At 42.1% G+C, this 23485-nt stretch overlaps 1 protein-coding gene across 1 annotated transcript in view; it reads left to right on the forward strand.

Moving 5' to 3' along the window:
- Positions 1-23485, forward strand: part of ADCY2 (adenylate cyclase 2) — a 369183-nt gene that overhangs the window by 320826 nt on the left and 24872 nt on the right. The window contains exons 17-19 of the mRNA XM_069492150.1: positions 8148-8267; positions 10986-11155; positions 21856-21940. Coding sequence (XP_069348251.1) covers positions 8148-8267; positions 10986-11155; positions 21856-21940 — 375 coding nt within the window. The remainder of the gene's footprint in view (positions 1-8147; positions 8268-10985; positions 11156-21855; positions 21941-23485) is intronic.

Consider the following 23485-nt stretch of genomic DNA (forward strand, 5'->3'; position numbering starts at 1 on the left):
AGTGAGAACCAAGACTTCTCTGCCAAGGTGCTTCTGAGGATAAAAGGAACCAATGTTCCCACCACACTTAGGACAGTCCTGGGCATTTTGTAAATATCAAACCAGTGGCCACTCTTACTATATCAATATCATCATTACTGGTATGTCCCCTAAAGCACACACTGGGACCAGCAGTGCACTTTGAGACACATCCTTGTTAGTATTCTCACATCACCATCCTCGTCGTCACCCCTAAGGTGCTGTGACACGTCATGTGTTGGAGACCTCACTAGCTACTGGAAACACAGAGGATTACGGGATGTCGTCCTTGCTTTCCAGAAGTGTAAAGTCAGGTCGCGGTGCCAGACCATATATCTTTTAGTAATAATACCATAGTTTTCATAAAGTAGAAGACATTTGTTCAGCAAAAATAAATATTCATGGAACGCAAAGCTGTGGCTGGTACATTGCTGGAGGCTCGGAGCCCAAAGGCAGGTCTCTGCTTTCCAGAAGTCCCCAGGGGCATCTAGGTGACAGACAGCTGGTGCATCCGTATCAGGGCAGCCTGGGACAGATTACAGGCAGTGACAGCAGCCTGTAGAGAAGTCACGAGGGGCGAGGGGGAAGGGCCTGCTAGACGGGCCCTAAAAGGTAGGGAGGAGGAATTGGCCAGATGCACCAGAGGCAGCGAGGGGGTAAGAGGAGGTAGATGGAAGGTGAGAAGGAGGGACAACATCTGGGACGAGAGCAGAAATTTGCATTAAGAAGTACTGAAAAATAGGCTAAGGAAGTGGGCATTTCTGGTAAGGGCTTGATTCAGACTGAACAGCTGGAAAATGTGCCAGCTGGACAACGATAACTCCCTGGAGAGCTCCGGAAAGACTTTCAAACCCCAGGCTGGATTGTAGACTTGCATCAGTCAGCCCGGGGCACCTGCGCAGGAGGGGCCGGACTGGCCTAGCAGGGGCATCCGGTATGAAGCATGCTGTGTGTGGGGTGTCCTTGCTGTGATCCCAGAGCTGCCGTGGGGCGGGGGCAGCCGCAGGGTGAGGAACACTAGACGAGAGACTTAAGACAGGGACAAGAGGAACTGTCCTGAAAAAACCATTCTGCAGACACATCTCTAGCCACGAGAATGCCTCACTTCTCTGCACAGGCAGTGTGTGGATACGACGAGGTTGCGAAGATGTCACAGAGGAAGCTGCACAGAGAGGCAGGCAAGGGGCAGTGCGGGAGACTATAGAAACACGAGCATGTTTCCTAAGATGGGCTCCTCAGGCTCGACTTTGTGGCCTGCATTTGTGCGTTAGTTCTGCCACTCCAAGATCCAGCTCTCCCGAGGGCACATTGCCAAGTTCAGGGCAGAGTTTGGTAGGTGAAGGCTGCGGGAGAGGCTGCCACATTGCTGCAGGGCGGAGGAAGGACAGCGGGGTGCACAGGCTGCAGTTCTGAGACACTGTCACAGCCACACAGCGGTGTTTGTTCAGCTACCTGGAAAGGGGGTGACTGACATGCCGCCCTTATAATTAAGCCGTCTCATCCCTTAAGGGTGTGCTCACCTGTGCGTGCACAGAGCAAATCAAGCACAGTTCCTGGGAGTTGACTTTCTTTGGCCAGTAGCAGCAGGTACAAGTTAGGGCACAAGATGTTTCACATGACATACACACATTTAAAAATGAGGTCTTTTTTCCTTTCTTTTTTAACTGTATTAAGATGAAGAACATGATGTTTTATATACCCACACATATATACACTTATATATATATATATATACACACACACATACGGTGAAATGAGTATGACAGGTAAGCAATTTAACACATCCCATCACCTTCCATAGTTATCTGTTTTGTGTGTATATGTGTGACAAGAGCACCTAGAATCTATTCTCTTAGCAAATTTTCAATATACAGCACAATATTATTAACTATTGTGTTCCTGCTGTACATTAGATCTTTAGATTGTTCATCCTACATAACTGCAACTTTGTACCCCTTGACCTACATCTCCCCATTTCTCCACTGTCTCGCCCCTGATAATCACCATTCTACTCTCTGTTTCCATGAATTTAGCTGTTTTAGATCCCACATATAAGTAAGATCATGCAGTATTTGTCTTTCTGTGCTTTGCTTATTTCACTTGGCATAAATGTCTTCCAGTTCCATCCATGTTATTGCAAATGATAGGACTGCCTTCTTTTTTAAGGTGAATAATATGGGTGTGTATATATGTGCATACACATATATATAAACTGTATATATGTGTGTGTATGTGTACACTCATACATATACACACACACAAACACACCATAATTTTTTTATCCATTCATCCATCAACAGATACTTAGGTTGTTTCCATATCTTGGCTATTGTAAATAATACTTCAGTGAGCATGGGAATGAAGATATCTCTTTGAGGAAATCTTTATTTTTTCACATGCCCTAGGAAAGTTTCCTCCATTCATTAGTTATTAAATGAAAGAATGAATGAATAGGTAGGCACACAAGTTTTTAAAAAAATAAACCGTTTCTTTTTGTAAAATCCAGTTTGACCTTATAAAACCTGGGTTTATCACCTGATTTTTTAAGACAACATAAATGGGAAACAAATCTGATTTTGAAAGGTAAGTGTATACTGAATAGCATAATGAGTAATGATTGACAGGCAGTTCAGTCACTGTCTATAAATGTTTGACAAGCTGCACGTTTAAGAGTAGAATATTTAAAGCAGTAGCAATGATCCTTTAGAGAGAAGAAAGCCATCTTCAGTATTAGAAATACATCTTCCGGTGTTGCTTTTCTTCTTTGCAAAGAAAGTTCATTGTCAAGAGAGGTAGAGAAGTCTACAGAAGACATATTAAAAGTACTATGGACGATTTTTGAGAAAGAAATAAAATAAGGTTTTGCTCCATGTACAGAGCTTCCTTCTGCAGCAGTGGAAGCAAGGAATGAGATAAATTATATTTTTTTCTTTCCTTTCCATCTGTGCAGAGGGAGGGAAAACCAGAACTGTTCAGGCAGTTACTTTCTCTACCAGTGCAGGGGAAATGCCGTTTTTATTACTACCTGGTGCCATGAAATTAGTGGTTGTTTCCCATGCAGGTGCTTATCTCGTATCTGTGTCTAGGAAAAATCATAGAACAGCATGAAAGCTGACACTGGCTATAGAGAGGAAATGATATTACCTAGCTGTAGAGCTTTCTTATAATTTCTTATTTATCACAGAAGAGGCAGGACCTGTCCATGGGACTCTGCCTCTGATCGTGCTTGAGGGTTTACAGAGACAAGCCCCCCCCCCCAGCTCCTCTGAGCCCCCTGGCTCCTGCGCTATGACTGTGCGAGGCAGACACCACATCCTGGGTTGGGTACCTCACTGGAGGTGCTGACACAGTAGTCAGACGGCTGAGGTGGGGTGGGCAGGTTAGGAGTGAGCACCCGCCTCTCCCTCACTCACAAGCGGGGAAGGCAACACCTTCTGCTGGGGATGGAGCTCATACTCAGTCTTCACCATCACGCTGCTAAATGCTCCCAGTATTGTTTCTGTGTCTTTTTACCCATTTCAAACTGTCATTAGGGACTACTATGAGCAACTACATGCTAATAAATTGGAAAACCTAGAAGAAATGGACAAATTCCTAGGCACATACAACCTACCAAGATTGAACTGGGAAGAGATTCAAAACCTGAATAGACATAAAAACAAGTAAAAAGATAGAAGAAGTAATAAAAAGTCTCCCATCAAAGAAAAGCCCAGGACCTGATGGCTTTACTGCTGAATTCTAGCAAACATCCAAATAAGAATTAATATCAGTCCTACTCAAACTATTCCAAAAAATTGAAGAAGAAGGAATACTTCTAAATTCATTCTATGAGGCAGGTATCACCATGATATCAAAACCAGGCAAAGACACACACACACACACACACACACACACACAAAACCAAAAAAAAAAAACTACAGGTCAATATCTCTGATGAACATAGAAGCAAAAATCCTCAACAAAATACTAGCAAACCAAATTCAACAACACATTAAAAAGATTATTCATTATGATAGACTGGGATTCATCCCAGGGATGCAAGGATGGTTCAAAATACATAAATCATTCAATGTGATACGTCATATCAACAGAATGAAGGACAAAAACCATCCGATCATTTCAAATGATGCTGAAAAAGCATTCAGTAAAATTCAACATCCCTTCATGGTAAAATTCAACATCCCTTCATGGTAAAATCTCTCAAAAAACTGATTACAGAAAAAACACACCTCAATATGATAAAAGCCATATATAACAGACCCACAGCTAATACCACACTGAATAAGAAAAACTTAAAGCCTTTTCTCTAAGATGTGGAACAAAACATGGATGCCTACTTTCACCACTGTTACTCAACGTAGTACTGGAAGTTCTATGGATTGTTCTAGCTAGAGCAATCAGACAAGAGAAAGAAATAAAGGGCATCCAAATTGGAGAGGAAGAAGTCAAATTATCCTTCTTTGCAGACAAATATGATCTTATATTTAAAGAAATCTAAAGACTCCACCAAAAAGCTATTAGAACGTATAAACAAATTCAGTAAAATTGCAGGATACAAAATCAACATAAACAATCAGTAGCATTTCTCTATGCCAACAGTGAACAATCTGAAAAATAAACCAAGAAAGTAATTCCATTTATAATAGCTAAAAATAAAATAAAAATACTTAAGAATAAACTTAACCAAAGAAGTAAAAGATCTTACAATGAAAACTATAAAACATTGATGATATTCCATGTTCATGGTTTGGAAGAATCGATATTGTTAAAATGTCCATATTATCTAAAGCAACCTATAAATTCAATGCAATCCCTTTCAAAATACCCTATCAAAACCCCCAATAACCATCATTCTACTTTCTATAGCTATGCATTTCCCTGTTCTAGGTAGCTCGTGTGAGTGGAATCACACCATGTCTGTCCTTGCATGTCTGGCTCAGTGCACATGGCATGCTGTCCTCAGGTGCTCGTTTTCTTTGTGAGGCCCCAGTGCCTCCGCAGAAGGTGAGCCGCAGTTGGCCCTGCGTTTATCTGGCCAGTGGCAAGCAGCCCTTATTAATGGCTTCCCTATCATCACCTGCCATTACTCTCTTTACCTAAAATGGGAGAGATGTGTTAGGAGTAATATAAGACCTCCTTCTGCTGTTGACTGGGTGGATGGGCCGGTTCACATCAACGCTCCACATCGAATTTTAGTCATTAGTATTTATTCTGAGCCTGCATTTTAACAGCCCTGTTAAAATGAGCCAGGGTCAGCAGGAACAGTGCATTCAGAGGACTGGCTTTTTAAAATCTCGTTACGTACTGATATTGAATGGCAAAATGTCCAAGTCAGTTTTATTTAAAATGAATTGTGCAGTTTTACCAGGATCGCTTAAACACTTGATGTTTATCCATGTCACAACAAACACTTCAGTAAGAAGTAGAAAAAAAATTAGATATCCATATTTTTTCCAAATATAGGGTTTTTGGTATCAAATTGCAAATGACCTGCATGTTTTGTTCCATTTTAGTTTCCAGCTGACTGTTTAGATTCATGCATGAGACACTAAATGCTCTGCCATTTTTTTTTCTGAGATCGTGCCATTGCCTGCATTGTTTTGCAATTTCTTCTAAGAAACTTCAGAGAGATTCGTCATAAATAAATTGTATATAAATTTGTGAGCCACCCAGACAAGGAGTTAACCATAGTTAACTAGTAGTCTACCTGACTTCTAATTCCACCCAAATACAAAGGATGTCATCATCTAAAACAATATTAAATCATGTGTTCACAATTTAATATGATTTCAAAAACATAATTCTGGTAGGTTTTTAATCGCCTGAGAAATGTAAAACTTGGAAGTAAAGCTAAAAGTATGTAGTGCTCATAGCACTTTATTAGGGTTATCTTGTTCAGGATGATATCATTTTCCTAACTATCACAAAGGATGTAGAAAATAAAAATGGGTCCAGAGAAGAGTTCCACAAATCATTGTAATGCTAAAAATTTATTCTTTGGAGAAAGTTGGGGCAGTTTAGCCTCTGAGGAATGTGGACAAGGGATCAGTATGAGTATTTGACTAGCCATAATTAGGGAATCACATGAGTTTGTGATTTTAAAGTTCTAAGAAGACAGAAGAAGAGAAATTTATTCAAAATTATAGTGTGAGTCCAGAAAGAATGAAGAGTTCGTGCACATACAGAAACAACACTCACCAGAAACCAAGCAGGTGGGAGGGGGGAGGGGATGGGTAAAGTCACACCTAAGGGGTACAATGTACACTACCTGGGTGATGAGCACACTTACAACTTTGACTCAAATGCTACAAAAGCAATTTATGTAACCAAAACGTTTCTACCCTTGTAATACTCTGAAATAAAATTATAAAAAGAAAAAACCATGAAAAGTTTTTGGTTTTAGGGGTAGTTAATCAATACTAAAAAGACTTGGGGGGATTGGGGAAGCATTGCTGTATATAGTGCTTGAAATTTTCTATTGTTTTACAACTTCAACAACATCATCATATTTATTGTGTAGCCTTGTAAGACACAGTTTTCACAAAGTTTATTTCTACTCATTGTACAGCAAAAACTTAATACCTCATCTTTCTTAGTTTCTTATCTATGTAGTGATATAATCAAGAACTTTTTGTTAATTATTTTAAGATACTGGGTGCCTAAGAGTAGTAACCCAGCAACCTAAACAGTCTCCTTTTATTTGTCATTTCTTGATTTTTTTTATATTTAAATCAATTGAATTTTGGGTCTTTCAAATCTAAATCTAAATTTATAAACTTTTGGAGCCCAATGTTTGCCAAGCAATTACTCCATTTGTTTTTGGTTTTGTTTTCTGATATAATTTTTTACAAAGAATTAGCACATTCGTAGTTCAACCAGGGGATTGGCAGTTTTAAAAGTTCTTTAGCAGTAAATAACAAAATGTACTACATTTCTTTGATTCTTAAATCAGCATTTTGCTGAATTTAATCAATTACATTACATAATGGGAAGAAACACTGTATTTAATGTCATTCTTGGAATATGAGAGGAATGTTCCCAAGAATATACTAAATAAATGCCTTCTTATCTACCTAATCTTATCTATTAATCTTAATCTTCTTATCTATCTAATAAGTAAATTATTATAGTTTAGGTATTTGACAAGAGCTATGACATACAAGGAAATAAATCAGTAGAAACTATACAGGAAAGTTTTACTTTTTAAACCTTGAATATGTATGGTTTTATACAGAAAATACAAGGCAGATTTATGGATGAGATTAATTTCTTTCAGCAAATAGGACTTACCCAAGTCATAATTCTCTGGTTTGTCTTTCCAGAACATTCCTCTGACCTTTAGCCATATTACAGAAATATGGCCAATCCTTGGGCACTTGAACAGTCTGTGCCGCAGCTTCCCTAGGAAGGGAGGAAATCAGTTTCTCCTATGTTATTAACAGGTCGACACCTTCTCTCTGGGTGCTGATCCTGATGACCGTTACATAAGAGCTAATTATCTTTATTCTCTCAGCTGTACCATTTTTTTTTAATTAAAACTCCCTTTCCAACCGACCTCTGAATATCTATCTTCTCAAATGTTTATTCCCTCATGATCCGAGCTGCTAAGCACTCACACATAATAGATACAAATGTTGAAGCTGGTGATTGCATTTTACCCGTAAAATTAATTTTCATTCTTAAAATCAAAATTCATAGAACTCTGTTGACTCATTTAATGCTTGAACCAAGATGGCAAAGATACTGTGAAGGAAGGAAGGGAAGGAAGGAAAGCAGGGAGGGAAAAAGATTCCAGAGGCTCTGATGTTATGTTGGAGAGCTAAATATATGCATGGTAATATCAGCTTCAAATAAAATTCTAACCAAACTCTCCACCCTGGGCTTTGTGTATTTTTAATTTAATATTTAAGTACTTCCATTTTCTTTAACATCGATCTTGAAGTTCTGGAAGTCTCTGTTGAATGTGTAGCATAATAAATAGTTAATTGCTTACTTAATAGAAATTCTCAAGTCCACAGAAACAATCTTGTGCATAGTGACACAAAAATTTATAAACTTAGCACCCACCTGCTAGTTTTTGAATCTAATTTGCATGAATTCATTGAAAAAGAAAACCCTTCTCTTTGCAGTTTTTCCTGAGTGACTCAGAGGAAACAATCCTTCCAACTGCCAATACATCAAACACAAGTTTTTCTGCCTCAAATAATCAGGCAACGATTCTGCGTGCACAAAGTTTATTTTTCCTCCCGGTAAGAACATTGCCTCATTAATGCTTTTGTTGTCTCCGTGTGTGCTGTTAGTCTATGTGATGTATAGCCTTGAGTCTCAAATCTGTTGTTAGACTGCCTTTCTTCTCGGGTGTCAGTCCCTGGGTAGCAAATGCCTGAGTTTGCAAATGCCAGCCTTGGCTAGGGGAAGTCCCACCCTTGGCGACTAGCCACACCTTATCTGCAAACTTACAATGTTATTGTCATTCTTCCACCCATAACGTTTGCCTTTATCTTCTTAACTGCTACAGCATTTCTAGCATATAGCCCACCATGTGATATCCAACTGTGTGTCATTGAATTTCTGGCTTTGTTGCTTATAGATGCTGCTAATTCTTCCAGTGGATTAATATTATCCCCCTAAAGCTGTGGCGGTGGGGTCCACATCTCATAAACCCCAGGGAGGATGAGACATTGTCTTTTCTGTTTCAGTTTTGTGAAAACTGAAAAGCAGGATTCCTGGTGACGGTTTATTAGCTATATTCTCACTTTGGGGAATTTGAGCCCTCTTCCTTAGAGGAATCTTTAAACTGACGGTGTGGTACACACCTCTTTCTCCCTGAACCCGTGGCTTTAGCCTTCACGTGGTCCGTGGGCCAGTGGAGAGAGAGCACAACCACCAAGCGGTCCCGACCAGCGTTCGCAGGGCACTTTAAAAGTTTAAAGTGAGGATGAGTTCTCATAGGAAAGAGAAATATAGCTGGCAAGAGTTGTTTTTTTTTTTTTTCTTTAATTCTCCTTCCAATATATTTGAGTAGAACAACTCACCACACTTGGCATTACTAAAAGAATAAGGTAGTCATTATGAATTGCATTTAGGTAAATCTGTATAATATCTTATTTGCAATTGACCCAAATAATTAGAAACTCGAGATGGGGAAAGGCAACATTTTCTCAATCTTAAAAGATTCTGAAAAAACACGCAATAGCATCTTTAAAATCTAGGTAAGATTTAGTAAAGAGGCTACTGTCATTCCAATAATAAGTCTTCCTCCGAAGGAAGGTCACGCCAGATGCCACATGTTCTCGCTTATAAGTGGGAGCTAAACTGTGACCACACGAGGACACACTGAGGGGCATAATGGACATTGGAGACTCAGAAGGAGGGAGGGTAGGAGGTGAGGAAGGAAAAATTACCTGTGGGGTTCAATGCACGCTACTCGGTGATGGGTACAAAAGCCCAGACTTCACCACCATGCAATATATACATGTAATGGAATTCAACTTGTATCCCCTAATTCTATTAAAAAGAAAGGAAAAGAAAAGAAAAGAAGAGAAAAGAAAAGAAAAGGAATGAAGGTTATGTCCAGCTTTGCGGAGGAAGCCCCAAATTTGCATATACAGGCTACACAACTTGGGGGCTATTAACCCCGAAGTCTGGGAGTCCCAGAGGAGCCTTGTTCCAAGGGAACATTAGGAAAACTTCCCTGTGGGTGTACCCCACATAGGCATTATTCCTCTCAAACCTCTGGTTATATGATGTCTGAAGTTGACAAGCAAGTGACGAATAGTGTCCAGTTCACTTCTGGTGGCAGCATAAAGTGATATAACTCTTCTGAATAGTAGTTACAATAATCGTCAAAAAAATCATAAAACAGATGCATATTTTTACCCTGCAATACTAATTTTGGAAATTAATTTTGAAGGTGGAAAGGTTTACCTACAAGGATGTTTGTTAAAGTGTTTATATAGCATCAACAACAAAAAAGAAAGAAAACAACCTAAAAATTTAGATAAAGCCAATTTTAAAATAAATTTTGTTATAACCACAAAATAAAATTATACCCAGTCATTATAAAAGATGTTGCAAAAATATTTAATGACATGTAAGTATATATTAATGATAAATTATTAATTGAAAACTAAAACTCTAAGAATGAATTTTTAAATGTGAAATCTGAGGCTATTTTATGGGTGTTGACTCATATTTCAAACTCGGAGTACCATGGAAAAATTTAAAATCCTACTCCAGCACCTTGCCCCCCAAAATCTACATACACCCATGGGTACATACACACTCATATAAATGATTCCTTATTCTGCCTTCTCATTTGATTAGCCTGAACTGGTTAACTTTCATTATAACAGTGGTTTTCAAGCATAATTTTAGCAACAAAACCCTTTTAAACTCCGAAACTTACAAAAAGCCTTAGATTATAACAACAGCCAAATTTACATAGCTTCCCATGGGCCAGGCACTGTTCTGAACTTTCGTGTTATTGAATCATCACAAGAATTCTCTGAAGAGGGTATTATCACCATCTGTACTTTGTGTAACTTGTGGAAGATAAGGATGGCCTTAATTGTTAAAATGAGCAGCTTTGGAGAATGGGATGGCACGGGAGCTCTGTCTGGGGGGTGGGGGGGGGTCATGCTGTTTTAATTTTCAGGAAAAAAATGACATTTTCTTACAATGACATGTCTTCTATAGAGACATTTATAATTGTATTTCTAAAAAGTGTTTGGCAATATACGTGCTTATTTTTCTTCATCATGCCAGACTGGGTGAGAAAGACACGGAATGAGTAATTGTTTTCCAAATCGAATGTATTCAGGCATTTCCCACTGGATCAAAGAGTAGAAACAGGCATCTGCTTTCACAGCCAGTCTCTAGGTTCATGAAATGAGCATGATGGGGGCCCCTGATCTTGATTTTCTCATCATTTCTCGGAAGAGATGCTAAGTATTTGTCTGTTTCAGTACTTTATCTACAGCTGCATTCTGGGCCTGATATCCTGTTCGGTGTTCCTGCGGGTGAATTACGAGTTGAAAATGTTGATCATGATGGTGGCGTTGGTGGGCTACAACATCATCCTGCTCCACACCCACGCCCACGTCCTGGGTGACTACAGCCACGTCCTGTTTGAGAGGTGAGCTGCTGCCGCTTCCTTCTCTTTACTTTAGTTCTTTCACGGGATGTGGATGACGTGAGTGTGTTGAATAAATGCAAATTAGCAATGCCATTGTCGTTGATACATCATTGTGAGAGAGTTCCTTTGACATGATGGTTCAGAAAGATGACGTGTGCTTTTATTATAGATTACATAGAATATGTATTATCAAATACAGTTAGAAGATACGAAGTGGTTTGGAGAGAGGATGTGTGTTAAAATCTCTACTATGTTGATATGAGTATTCAGGCATTTCAACCTCGGCACTGTTGACATTTGGACACACAATTCTCTGTTTTAGGGGGCCGTCCTGTACATAGCAGGATGCGTAGTGACATCCCTGGCCTCTGCCCCCTGAATGCCAGTCACAACTCCCCTACCCCTAGTCATGGCTATCAGAAATGTCCCCAGAGGCTGGGTACGATGGTTCATGCCTGTTATCCTAGCACTCTGGGAGGCCGAGGCAGGAGGATGGCTTGAGGTCAGGAGGTAGAGACCAGCCTGAGCAAGGGTGAGACCCCATCTTTACTAAAAAATAGAAAGAAATTATCTGGACAACTAAAAATATATAGAAAAAATTAGCCGTGCATGGTGGCACATGGCTGTGGTCCCAGCTACTCGGGAGACTGAGGCAGGAGAATCACATGAGCCCAGGAATTTGAGTTTGCTGTGAGCTAGGCTGATGCCACGGCACTCTAGCCCAGGCAACAGAGTGAGACTCGGTCTCAAAAAAAAAAAAAAAAAAGAAATGTCAGTGTCTCCAGAAATTGCTAAAAGTTCTCAGGAGTACTAAATGAGTTCAGAACAAAATACTGAAAAAATAAGTAGCTACATTCACAAGGTATAATGCTAAATTTCTTAGTAGAGATGTCCTACAATACCATTGTAGGAAAGGGAAACTGTCAACCCTGAGAAATTCTTTGTTCTGTGAAGAACTTAACTTCTAAGAAAAGATATGACTGTGTTCACTCTCTCAACCTTAGGACTAGATGCAGCAAGAATGATCCTATCGGGTGCGCTCACTCAATTTAGGAAGAGCTTCCTGTTATCAAAGGAATTAGCTCAATTGCATTTTCCTGCACATTATTTCTATATTTCTTTTAACATAAAATAAATGCCTTAAATATTTTCATATATTTGTTGCTACAGAAAGATGGTTTGTGTTGACGGCATGTGGCCACTTACTTCTCCATTGGAGACCCAGTGATAGGAACAGCAGTCTCCGCACTGTGTGAACGTTTCTTACCGATGAGAACACTTCAGAAACACAAGTGCAGCCCGTACGCCTCACCTAATTTAATTTTCATCATCCTCCACACCATGAAACCCTAATAATCTATAATCAAGCTTAAGGCGGTGGAGTTGTAAAAATGCATAATTGTATTAAGGAAATTTTATGATTTCTTAGCCAAGATGAGAATGAAAACAGAAGTTAATTTTTCAATAAATTCTCAAAATCGCCAACCAAGCATGCTTTAATATTCTCTACAGTATCCAGAGACCCTGTGTCTTATTCCTAAATAAATGCAGCATTATTGATTTTCACACATAACTGATGACGCTACTAAATCTCCCTTTATTAAATTTAAAGCGTCTGAATATGTTATGCATCTGAAGCAAGGAAGAAATCAGATTAGCAGGTTTCTGATGTGGAGAGCATTGCTTCTGGGGCCTCCATGAGGCACATGGAAAGACACCGTCTCTGAGTAGAACCCCAGTGGCAGTAGCATAGTCATTACATTGAAGAAAAGGAGTTTTGGGGTTTTGTTTGTTTGTTTGTTTGTTTTTACTTTTTGAGCACTTTTATATTTTATTCAAGGTCTTTTTTATTTGCTCTCTTGGTTTGTCTGCCTCCATGACTCGCCTTCACTTCCAACAGCAAAGCCAGCATCCTCTCCAGCGGGTGCACCTGCGTCCCACCTGCTAATCTTGTTTGGAAAATGCTGGCACTTCCCAAACCCATTCCTGTGTGAGCTGGCACAATACTCCCAGAAGCGTCTTCTGCTGAAAGATTAGTATTGACATAATAGCAGGATACCTCAAAATTAACAAATCTTCTATAATGTCAGTTTAAAACTAACCCCAATGAAAGACCCTTAAGAGTGGGACCTTAGAATTGCCCCTCATATCTCCAGCCTCAGTGTCTGTTTTGCATAACCCTGTGAGTCGTGCCAGACGCAAAACTGGTCGATGTCAATGTTTTCTTTCTCTTTCCTGAGATTCAAGAGCTTTATCCCATCAAATAATTGATAAAGATTGCCTCTTCCTTTGACTGGTTTATTGATACTAACACAGCTCTTTCTGGTATGGAAGTGGGATCTTTTAAAAGAAGACAACAGCACTGGCATGGCAGGGTGCCTGGAGAAAGAACATCACTAAGTCCCAGAGCCAGTGGTGCCCGTCAAGGAGGCAGCACCGCCTTTCTGACTGAGCCATTCTGTCACTGAAGTCAGGGCGTTTGGTTCCATCCCTTTGGTGACCTGTTTCAGGGCTTGGCATCCTCACATCCTTCTCACTTCTGGCTTCCTGCTTCTTGCTCTAGTCTTCTTTCTGGGGCTGTGCTCCGCTGCAGCACGGCAGTGTTCTAGCTGCCCACCGAGGACTTGCTGCTCATTGGTATGGAGTGCTCCCAGTGGACCTGCCTAAGCTTCTGGCTTCACCGCTGCCCACGCCCCAACACATGACCAAGGACTGAGCAGCTCCTCTGTCCCACTTTGCCCTGGGAAGATGGAAAGTATCCATCCTGTTGTCTGTGAACCCCTTTTCTGTGATACATGTGCTGAGGACTTCAGCACTTTCTCAGAAGGTCCAAACCAAGGACCGCTGCTGTATCGACAGTGCCTACCGCCGTGCCTTGCAACATGGCGCTCAAACGGCATCTGGCGAAGGAATGAACAAAAGCAGCGTGTGCCCTGAGCAACCGGAATGGCCTGGTACTGGCTTAATGAAGTCTCCCACTGCGCCTGCTTCCCTGAGGACGGAGCGCATCTCCACTCACTGCGGACGTGTCTTTTCAGTTTCCCCATCAGTTTCTGGCTATATCTTTAAACTTCAAAGGAAAGCTTGGCAAGGGCATCTCTGTTTAAAGACAGTGCTGGCCACCTTCTGAACACACAGTTTGGATGGTGAGGTTGTCCTGTATGTGACCTCACCATGACCGTGGTGGCCGGGTCACAACCAAACTGGACGTTGATAATGGACAAGCAACAAGACGGTGCAAATCCACAGAGTTAGCGGAGAACACAGGAGGGGTAGAACACAGGAGGGGTAGAACACAGGAGGGGTAGGCATCAGAAAAATTTCAGATCAGTGAGTAATTCAGAAACTGATACTGAAGATATTCTTACAGATCCATGAGTGTGGAGAGCAGACTTTTCAGTAGGAAAGAAAGACTCACTGAAAAAGAGAGTGTGTCATTAACACAATCCATTAGGATGGAGGCCGGGAGCGTCCCAGCACTTCATGTGACCTGCCAGCATGTGATTCTGTTAAGTCCCCTCCTGGGGAAGGAAACTCAGACGTTTCTGGTGTCTGAGGTCCAGAACAAGATGTTTCCTAATTCTTTGGTTTTCACAGCAGTCCTCCGTATCGTCTGTGAGCACGAGATGTTTTGCTGAAGCCATCAGTGAGGGGCCCAGTTCCTGTCCCTGACACCGTCTCTCAAAGCCCTTTGCCGGAGCTGTTGAGAGCACAGCGCGCCCAGTGACAAAGCCTTGCTACTGAGTCTGCAAAACGTTGTCACATCTTCCCTATGCGTTTCTTTTCCTGCATAACTGAGAAGTCTCAAGGGATCGGTGTTATTTTGTATAGACCCAGCCATTATGTTTAACTCGCCTGAAGGCTAGAAGTGTACCTTTAATTCTAGAGGGGCGTAGAGGGAGGAGAGCTGGGACAGAGGAGCTAACAAGGAGTCCTGCAGCCTAACCAGCTCCGTGCTGGAACTACAGCCTAAAGCAGCACTTAACAAGGTGCTTCAGCTGCAGCTATAGCCGGCGCTTAGCATCACGCAGAAGCCCCAGCTTGTAGCTGGCAGAAATGTCTGCATAGCTTTGCTTCCAGGCCTTAGCAACAGTTCCCTGTCAGGGAGAGCAGTGGAGATGCTCCAATCAGCATGCATCATCGAGATCTGGGAATCTTCAATGTGGAATTTTTCCGCTTTCCTTGTTTTTCCTGTGCCTCGTGGAAATCCCGACGGCTAGAATTTGAGATACTGTGCTGTACTTTGACAAAGTCCCAACGAGGGATCAGCTGATGATGAACTGTTGTAAACTCTTGAGACAGAGCTGTGGAGTTCCTCCCACACGGGAGACAGGCAGGGAGAGCTGCACGTCTAGCCCTGGGCTGGATGGTCTATGGGTATTCCCAAACACCTGGAATTTCTCTGAAGTCTTCTCTTTTAAATTAAAAATGTATTTCAAATTTGCATTCTAACCCGTAATATAGTCAAGCTAATACTGAAAAGATTTAGAATTACTTAAACTGTAGTAGCTCAGCTTTCCCCACCCCGTGCCATCTTGAGGTCAGGAGCAGCACCAGGCTTCTCTGTCTGACACCCGCTAGCAGGGCTGCAGGAAGGGAGGCAACAGAGCAACTAACTTTAACAACAGAGCAAGTCGCCCTAGGGCTGCTCAGGTGCTACCAAGCCTTCTTCTCTTCTATAAAAAATGACCATTAGTTATCTGCTTCTTTATCTGACCTAAAACAGAAAACGCCCTGTGGTTTGGACTCATCTCCAGGAAGATACTCGATTTCTAAGCTTGTTTTGTTTGGTTAGGTTTGGTTTGGTTTTAGAGTGGGAGGAGGGATTCCACAAGGCCTGTGCCCGTAGACTATTGAATGCATGATGCTTCTGATCATCAGCCCTTCCATCTGTGATGCCACAGCTGTGCACAGCCCCTGCGTGTCAGGTGCCGCTGATGTAACAGTGGCTTCCAACTTAGAATCACTCTTCTCCACAAGATGAAACCACAACATGTTAACCAGGACGCAAGGTATCTCCACAGCAAAGGGCCAGCACTGCCCCCCAAACACACACATTCTCTCCTGACCTACAGCTGCCTCCAGGGCTCCTTTCTAAGCAGGAGCCTATTCCTCCCTGTGCTGGTCTGTTGCCGCACCGGAATGTTTTGCTTGGCATTTATGAGCACCACTCTGGAAAAGCAGGAGGCCTTGAGCCATCTGTCCCCGGATGACATGAGACCACCTTCTCTGGAAGTTTGCATAGGATTCCAGTGAATCTGCATCCAACCAGGGAAGGAAAGAGCGTCCAGAAACCCTTAAGGGGAAGTGAGCCGTTGCCAGGACAACACAGTCGCTCGTCCACTCCTTCATCCGTTTTCACAACACTCGTTCACTGAAAACCCTGTCTGTGGAGTGCAGGAAGCCGGGCTAAGCTGTCGTGGTCACACTGCCAGGATGAAGCCGCTGCCTCGGTGACTCAGGTGGGGAGGCCAGTCCCACTCGGAGATCCATGGGCTCCCGCAAGCCCCTTCAACTCACGCAGCGGGAGGGACATCAGGAAAGCATGTCCCAGTGCCTCTGAGCAATTCCCGCGGCTTCTCAAGCCGTAGAGGAAGATTTACTGGCAGGGCATAGAGCTGTCTTTATTCTGCCTTTTGCATTTTAACCTCCACATTTGTTTTCTGGGGTGTTTCGTTTTGTTTTATTCCGTAATTGAGGTCCCGGTCCTGTGCTGAGTTAGGTTCAGTGAACAGATTCATCCTTGGGACATTGTCAAAGTAGACAAAATTTTAGCTTTTTGTACCATTTGATGACAAAGATTCCTGAGGATTCAGGGGTCTCTCTTGGGCAAAGCCAGGCTTGTCCTAATTTAATGGTGTAAAGAAAGCTAACAGGCGAGTTGGCTGAAGACCATGAGGGTACTATGGGGGTGGGAGAGCAGATGGATAGCCGTGGTCACCTGTCTGTTGGCCTCGTCTTTCTAAGTTCTGGGCCTCAGGGGTCAGCGTCCCAGATGTCAGACTAATTTTTATCCCAACTAGTGACCTGAGAAGGTCTGATTTTGCCTGAGCTATCTACTGCTAACAACACAACAGAAACTAGGTTTCTCTGGATACTTTTTTCTTAAAAAAACAGAAAGCTCATTTCACCTGGAATAATGTGAAGTTTTTAAAAGTAAGATAATGTTTGTGTCTACATGCCTGGACTGCTTTGCCTCCTGAGAATAATGAAAATGGCTTTTTAAACCTCACGAGAACTGTTTGCCTTCAGGTTAGAGACTATTTCACCGAGTAATACCTCCATCTCTCCCACCCAATTTATTAGGTTATTTTGTTCTTTGGGACTCCCGAAACTTGCAGGGTGAAATGCTTGCTCCGTTAACGACCTCAGGCAGGGGGCCAGCTGCAAATCAGTGTGTGGCTACAGGCATGCCTGGGTGTCTGAGTCTCTGGAGTCTAATTTTTGGATGTGAAAGTAAGAATATTCACTCATGTTTTGGCTCCCATTGTCATCGTGTTAGAAATCATAGAGCTAGAAACTTTCTCTAGTTACAGTAGCTGTATCTTCCCCACTTTATAACTCAGTGATGGCACAACCCTAACATATGATCATCCTTAAAATATAAAGGACAGAAAGACAGAGAGAGGGAGAAGGAAAGGAAGAGAGAGAGAGAGAAAGAGTGCACTCACAGCAAACTAGCTGTCCAGCTGCCGTTTTTGTATAACTGGCTAACCCGATTGGGGGGTGAATTGTGTCCCCAAAAGAAGATATGAAGTTTTAATTCCCAGTTTCTCAGAATGTGACTTTATTTGGAAGTAGGGTCATTGCAGATGTAAGTAGTTAAGGTAAGACCATGCTGACGTGGTGGCCCTAACCCACATGAGCAATGTCCTCGGGAGGAAGCGGCTGTGCGAGGACACACACAGGGAGCAGGCCGCGCGGGGACGGAGGCAGAGACTGGCGTTAGGCAGCTGCCAGCCGAGGAAAGTCGAAGGCTGCCAGCAAGCCACCCGCAGCTACACTGAGGCAAGGAAGACGTCCTTCCAGGTGTCAGAAGGATCCCAGCCCTGAGGACACCTTGATTTCAGACTTCTGGCCTCCTGAACTGTGACACAATAAATTTCTGTTGTTTTAAGCCACCTGGCTTGTGGTACCTGGTCGCAGCAGCCCTAGAAGATTGATACAGGGATCAGCACAATGGACCAGACTCTGCCAAGAAGGTGTCCCGGGTCTTATTCTCTCTCTGCCCAGGGTCCCCTGACCCCGCACACTCCTCTTCCCCCCACCGCTCCCACGTGCACACGAAGGGCCACGTCGTAACTCAGGGCTGGATCCGTGGATGTGGGTTTAGTCAGTCAAACTGCACGAGCCCTCGCAGCGTGTCCACGAGTGGCCCACAGGAGAGAGCACCTGCAGGAGGAGCTGGCAGTGCCCTATTGCTAACTGAATGAAGGAAGATTTGAGAAATCTAAGTGAAATCCACGAAAGCCAGATGGAGTTCTTCCTAGTGCACAGAGAATTTATGAAGAGAAAAAGGCATCCGTGTGTGGATACACCAGTCTGCTCTACAGGCTGTTCGCGTCTCACTTTGCCTGAGGTCATTGAGGTCCAAACTTTCAAATCCACCCCCGAGCCTCCTCCATGTCCCACCCTCCATGTGCCGTTGTTCCTCAGGAAGACTCAAGACCTGGGATGCAGGTGGAACAGAGTCTTCCCTTCCCTACACCGAGGTTCAAATGCATGCATGTCCAGGGGCCGCAGGAAGGATTTCTCCCAACAGGTTGGTCGCACGCATCTTCTGTGTGATTAACTGGTAACCCAGCCAGCCCTGATCTGCATATGGGGATCCCATGCCCTCCTCTCTGTCAGTGAGAGGCGCCCGAGCTGGCTCTGTGTGTTTGGGGCATCTTAGCTGGAAAGGCAAGAGGAATGTGAGTTCCGACTTGTGGCACTGACAAAGCTACTGTAAAATCTCGACCTGGGCGTTAACATTTTCTTCTTAGCTTAGGGCTTATGTGGGTGCTGGGCGGAAGAAGGGGATATCATAGATGCTTTCTCTGGCCCCTTGGAATTGCAAAATAATGTGATCGTCATGAAGCAACATGCAAATTAAAAACTCAGCCTGCACCAGCTTCTTAGGACGTTGCTTGTGTTGTGCAGCTGCTGCTAACTACTCGATATGGTGTCAGTACAGTCAAGACAGGGAAAAAATGAGTTGAAAAGTCCTTGAAGTCAAAATTATTTTTAAATATCTGCACCTCTCGGTCACTTCAACTGTGCTGTTAGACACAGCTGTTGCAGGCTCAGAAAGGAACTTCATTTAACTTCATTTCATAAAAGCAGTACAGGCAGCCCCTGGGCTATGGATGACCTGACTTTCAGCGTTCCGTACTTAAGAACAGGCTCCCAAGGCTCCCCATAAGGATAATTTGTAATTAAATAATGAAATTAATAATTCAGGGACAAGTTTCTTCCACACATGTGAACAAACCCGCATGCCGTAAGCAGTTCTTTGATGCAGCATCTTCATGCTACCAGCTAGTACCGTTGTTTATATGGCTGTTTACATACAGCATCACTTTCGTCTTAATCAATTTTTTCATTCAATTTTGCGAGTCCGTGTTTACCCTCATGACCATGCCTCCAAAGCAAAATCCATTGCAAGTCCAGGAGAGCCTGCAATGAAGAGAAAGGTGATGACAAAGGAAACAAAAGTAGAAATAATTAAGTGTTCAGAGAAAGGCCAGACACCGTCATCCACCGGGAACGCGTCAGGCTTCTGTCGGAACAATTGTAAAGGATAAAGTGAGAACAATGGAACGTGTGAAAGGCAATGCTCCAATGAGAGCATCAGTTATTACCAAGCAGCGTAGTGGATTAATATTGAAATGGAAAGGTTATTGCCGATTTGGTTAGAAGAGCAAAATGAGTGTAACATTCCTATTAGCTTAGCATTGATGCGACATTAGGTGAGTTGTTAACCTTTAATATTCTTTTTTCAAATTTCTCCTATTTCCTATCTAAACTTTTTGTATGAGTTTGTTTTTATGTTCTGTTTGTTTGAATTAAAAGAAAGAACACAATAGTTTCGGTAACTTATTGTTACGATACAGAGGTATTATTATTATTACAGTATTATTACCACATGTGAGCCATTACAGTATTATTATTATTATTACCAGATATTCACTGTTTGTCAGGGATCCGAGTTATAATACATACCAATCCAACCTAAAGACATCCTCAAGAACATACCTCGTCCATAACCCAGTGACCACCTGTGCTAGTGACACCGGAAAATGTCACTGTTCCGCTTCATTTTCAGAGAGAAATGGTGACCTCCTTGTGCTCAAGAAGCTCAAATTTTTCCAGCCACCATGGGTTTGGTAGGGAGGAAAGAGCTCCCAGTGCAAGCCCCGCCTTTCTGGAGAGTTCTCTGAGATCCCAAGCCCTTAAACCACTGGGAACAGGAGATTCTGTCTTCTCCTTGCTACAGGAATCCACCTTTCCTTTGCATTTGGGTCTTGCATTCTGTTAATAATATTCTCCAATCTGCATTTCCTTATCTTCTTCTCTAGCTTCCTGGCCCTTCCCCCTCCCTTACCATTCTGTAGTTAATGCTAAAAAGCACAAGTGCCATTTACGAAGAGCTTCCTAGGTGTCAGGCTCTGTGCTGGGTGCACAGATATTTCGCCTGCAAGGTAGGTATTGGCCCCCTTTGGCCACGAGGAAAGTGAGGTTTGAAGGGGGGGTTATCCAGGGCCCCACAGCTCAGGCTTCAAACCCACATTCTGCCTTTTCAAAGCTCACGTGGGCTCTTTAATGCTACACCACATCCTCCTGTTATCTCATCGGCCCAAGACCCTCAGTGGGGAAGCTGGGAAGTCGCAAAGCAAGGACAACGCAGAAGCAGAAAGTGGTTACCTGATGTTTGTGCTTAATTCAATATGATCTATGCTGCTTATGTGACATGGTGCCCGTACGTAATGAACTTTTATTTTTCAGGTCATAATGACGGTTACATGTGGGGAATAATTGTGTGTCTGCTTATGCAGGATGCGTTGACATCACTGCCTGGGAAGTTGTGGTGGGGACGAGGGCTCCCCCCAGCACCGGGGACCCTGGGCAGGGGTAACTTACTGACGTCTACCTGGACCTGATGGGGAGTGGGCAGTATGTCAAGAATTTCCATCTCTGTTATGCCTTTGTGATGCAAAATCATATGAAAGAGTAAAATCGGGTGCCTGCTTGCAAGTTGTACGAAAATGTACAATTCATAGATGAGAGTAGCTGGTAGAAATTAAGTTCCCTACTTCATTTTTATTCCTCACATGATTGTTCATTTCAAGCACACCGTCTTTTTCTGAGAGTAATAATGAAAACATGGAAGAAACCATATATCTCATTATCTACATTGATCCCAGAAGTATAAAGAAAATGTTACTAATACTCTCCTATTCCTTCTTTTCATATTTGCTATAGTTTGATACAAAGTTAGAAGTCTATATTATTTTACTGTGTTCTCAAAATAGGAACTTTTTTGGTTTTGTTTTAAATGCAATCTGGGTTTGAAGAGAGATCCGGAATGTGTGTGTTTGGCTGGTGTGCAGTGCAGACAGGCACTAGGGATTCTGACGTTTGTTGATACTTGAATTCTAAGTCCTGTGTGCGTGTTATTTTGTTGTGTTGTTGTCTGTCTGTCTGTTTGTTTTTAATAGACCAGGCATTTGGAAAGACCTAAAGACCATGGGCTCTGTGTCTCTCTCTATATTCTTCGTCACACTGCTTGTCCTGGGTAGACAGGTAAGAAGTCTGGTTTTTATATACTTTCTCTAAAGGGCTGTATTAATAATGCTTTGCTGTGCATTGTACTTAACTTTCATGCAAACAAATGTTTAAGAATCAGAATCTTATCACTTAGGAGAAAAGTAGGTAGCACAAGGTGTGGGTGATTAAATATAGACCAAAGGAAAAACATCTCTCATTTTTTTCCCACAAAAGGCAAACTTTTTGAATGGCAGAGATGTGAATTAATTAATGTCCTATTAAATCTCAAAATAAATTTCGTAGGTTTTATAACCCTATATGAGTGTTCCCTAGTAACTGACACTATTTGAAAAAAAATCTCTTCTTGACTTCGTTTGCATTTCAGAATGTGTGCACATTTGGGAATAACACCAATTGGATGTCGGACAGACGTGGGGGGTGGGGGAGGGGATGGGTGTATAACTACATAATGAGTGCGATGCGCACTGCCTGGGGAATGGACACGCTTGAAGCTCTGACTTGGGGGGATGGCAGAGGGGGCATGGGCAATATACATAACCTGAACTTTTGTACCCCCATGATAAGCTGAAATAAAAAAACAATAAAAAAATAAGTATATTAAAAAAGTAATGTATGGTGAAAAAAATAAGTTTTTCCAAAAACCAGAACACACAGTAAAATGTCAATAATTAAAACAGTCTGGTACTGAAGCAAAAATAGGTAACTTGATCCACACACAGAATTAAGTAGTAATTAGAATAAAATACAAGATTACCAATCAAAAAAAAAAATGTCTTCCTTTTGGAGGCCTTCATATGACTTTCCAACGTGGTTGCTGCTTATATACACAAAGGAGAGGATTCTAAACAGATCGTATTGCTTGGGAAGATGACAGATGATGGATAGACAGATAAATAGATAGGATGGATGGATAGATAAGTACAAATTTGGCAAAATGTCACTTTCATTCCAGTGTAACTGGTTCCAAAGTACTCTGATTCCTTCCAGTGAGTACAAAATGCTACTTACTATGCCACAGCAATCACTCAGGGAAACCTGAGCAACTTCTTAGCATGGTACATGGAAACCTTCAAACTTACATGAATTGTGCTTGCAGCTTTAACTGCTTCCTCAGAGGTGCTTTCATCTCATGTTTCACTTGTGTCTGATTTTGAGTGTACACCTGTGTCTTCTCCACACCTCCCACCCCCTGCTAATCACTTCTGTCATTTTATTGTAAAACTAGCCATACCACTGGTTTATCAAAAAAAAAAAAAAAAAAAAAAAAAGAAAGAAAGAAAGAAGGAAAGAAAGAAAACCCCCAAAAATCTATTTTTCAAGTGTGAGGGCTTTTCTAGTAAGTGCATAGAAAGATTTCTGTTTATCCAAAGGGTGGAAAATTAGACATTAGTATAATATTTTAAATATAAACAAAATTTTAAAATACCTTTTCTGCAGTCTCTTTTGAAAATGCCTCATTACCTGAAATAAAAATAAACATCACGCTGGAGCAGGAGGAATGTTGTTTGAGTGCATCACACAGTTTGAATCACATGTAACTGACGAGTAGTCACTGTTCTT

Source organism: Eulemur rufifrons, chromosome 17 (assembly GCF_041146395.1).
Source record: "Eulemur rufifrons isolate Redbay chromosome 17, OSU_ERuf_1, whole genome shotgun sequence".
Classification (NCBI taxonomy): Eukaryota; Metazoa; Chordata; class Mammalia; order Primates; family Lemuridae; genus Eulemur; species Eulemur rufifrons.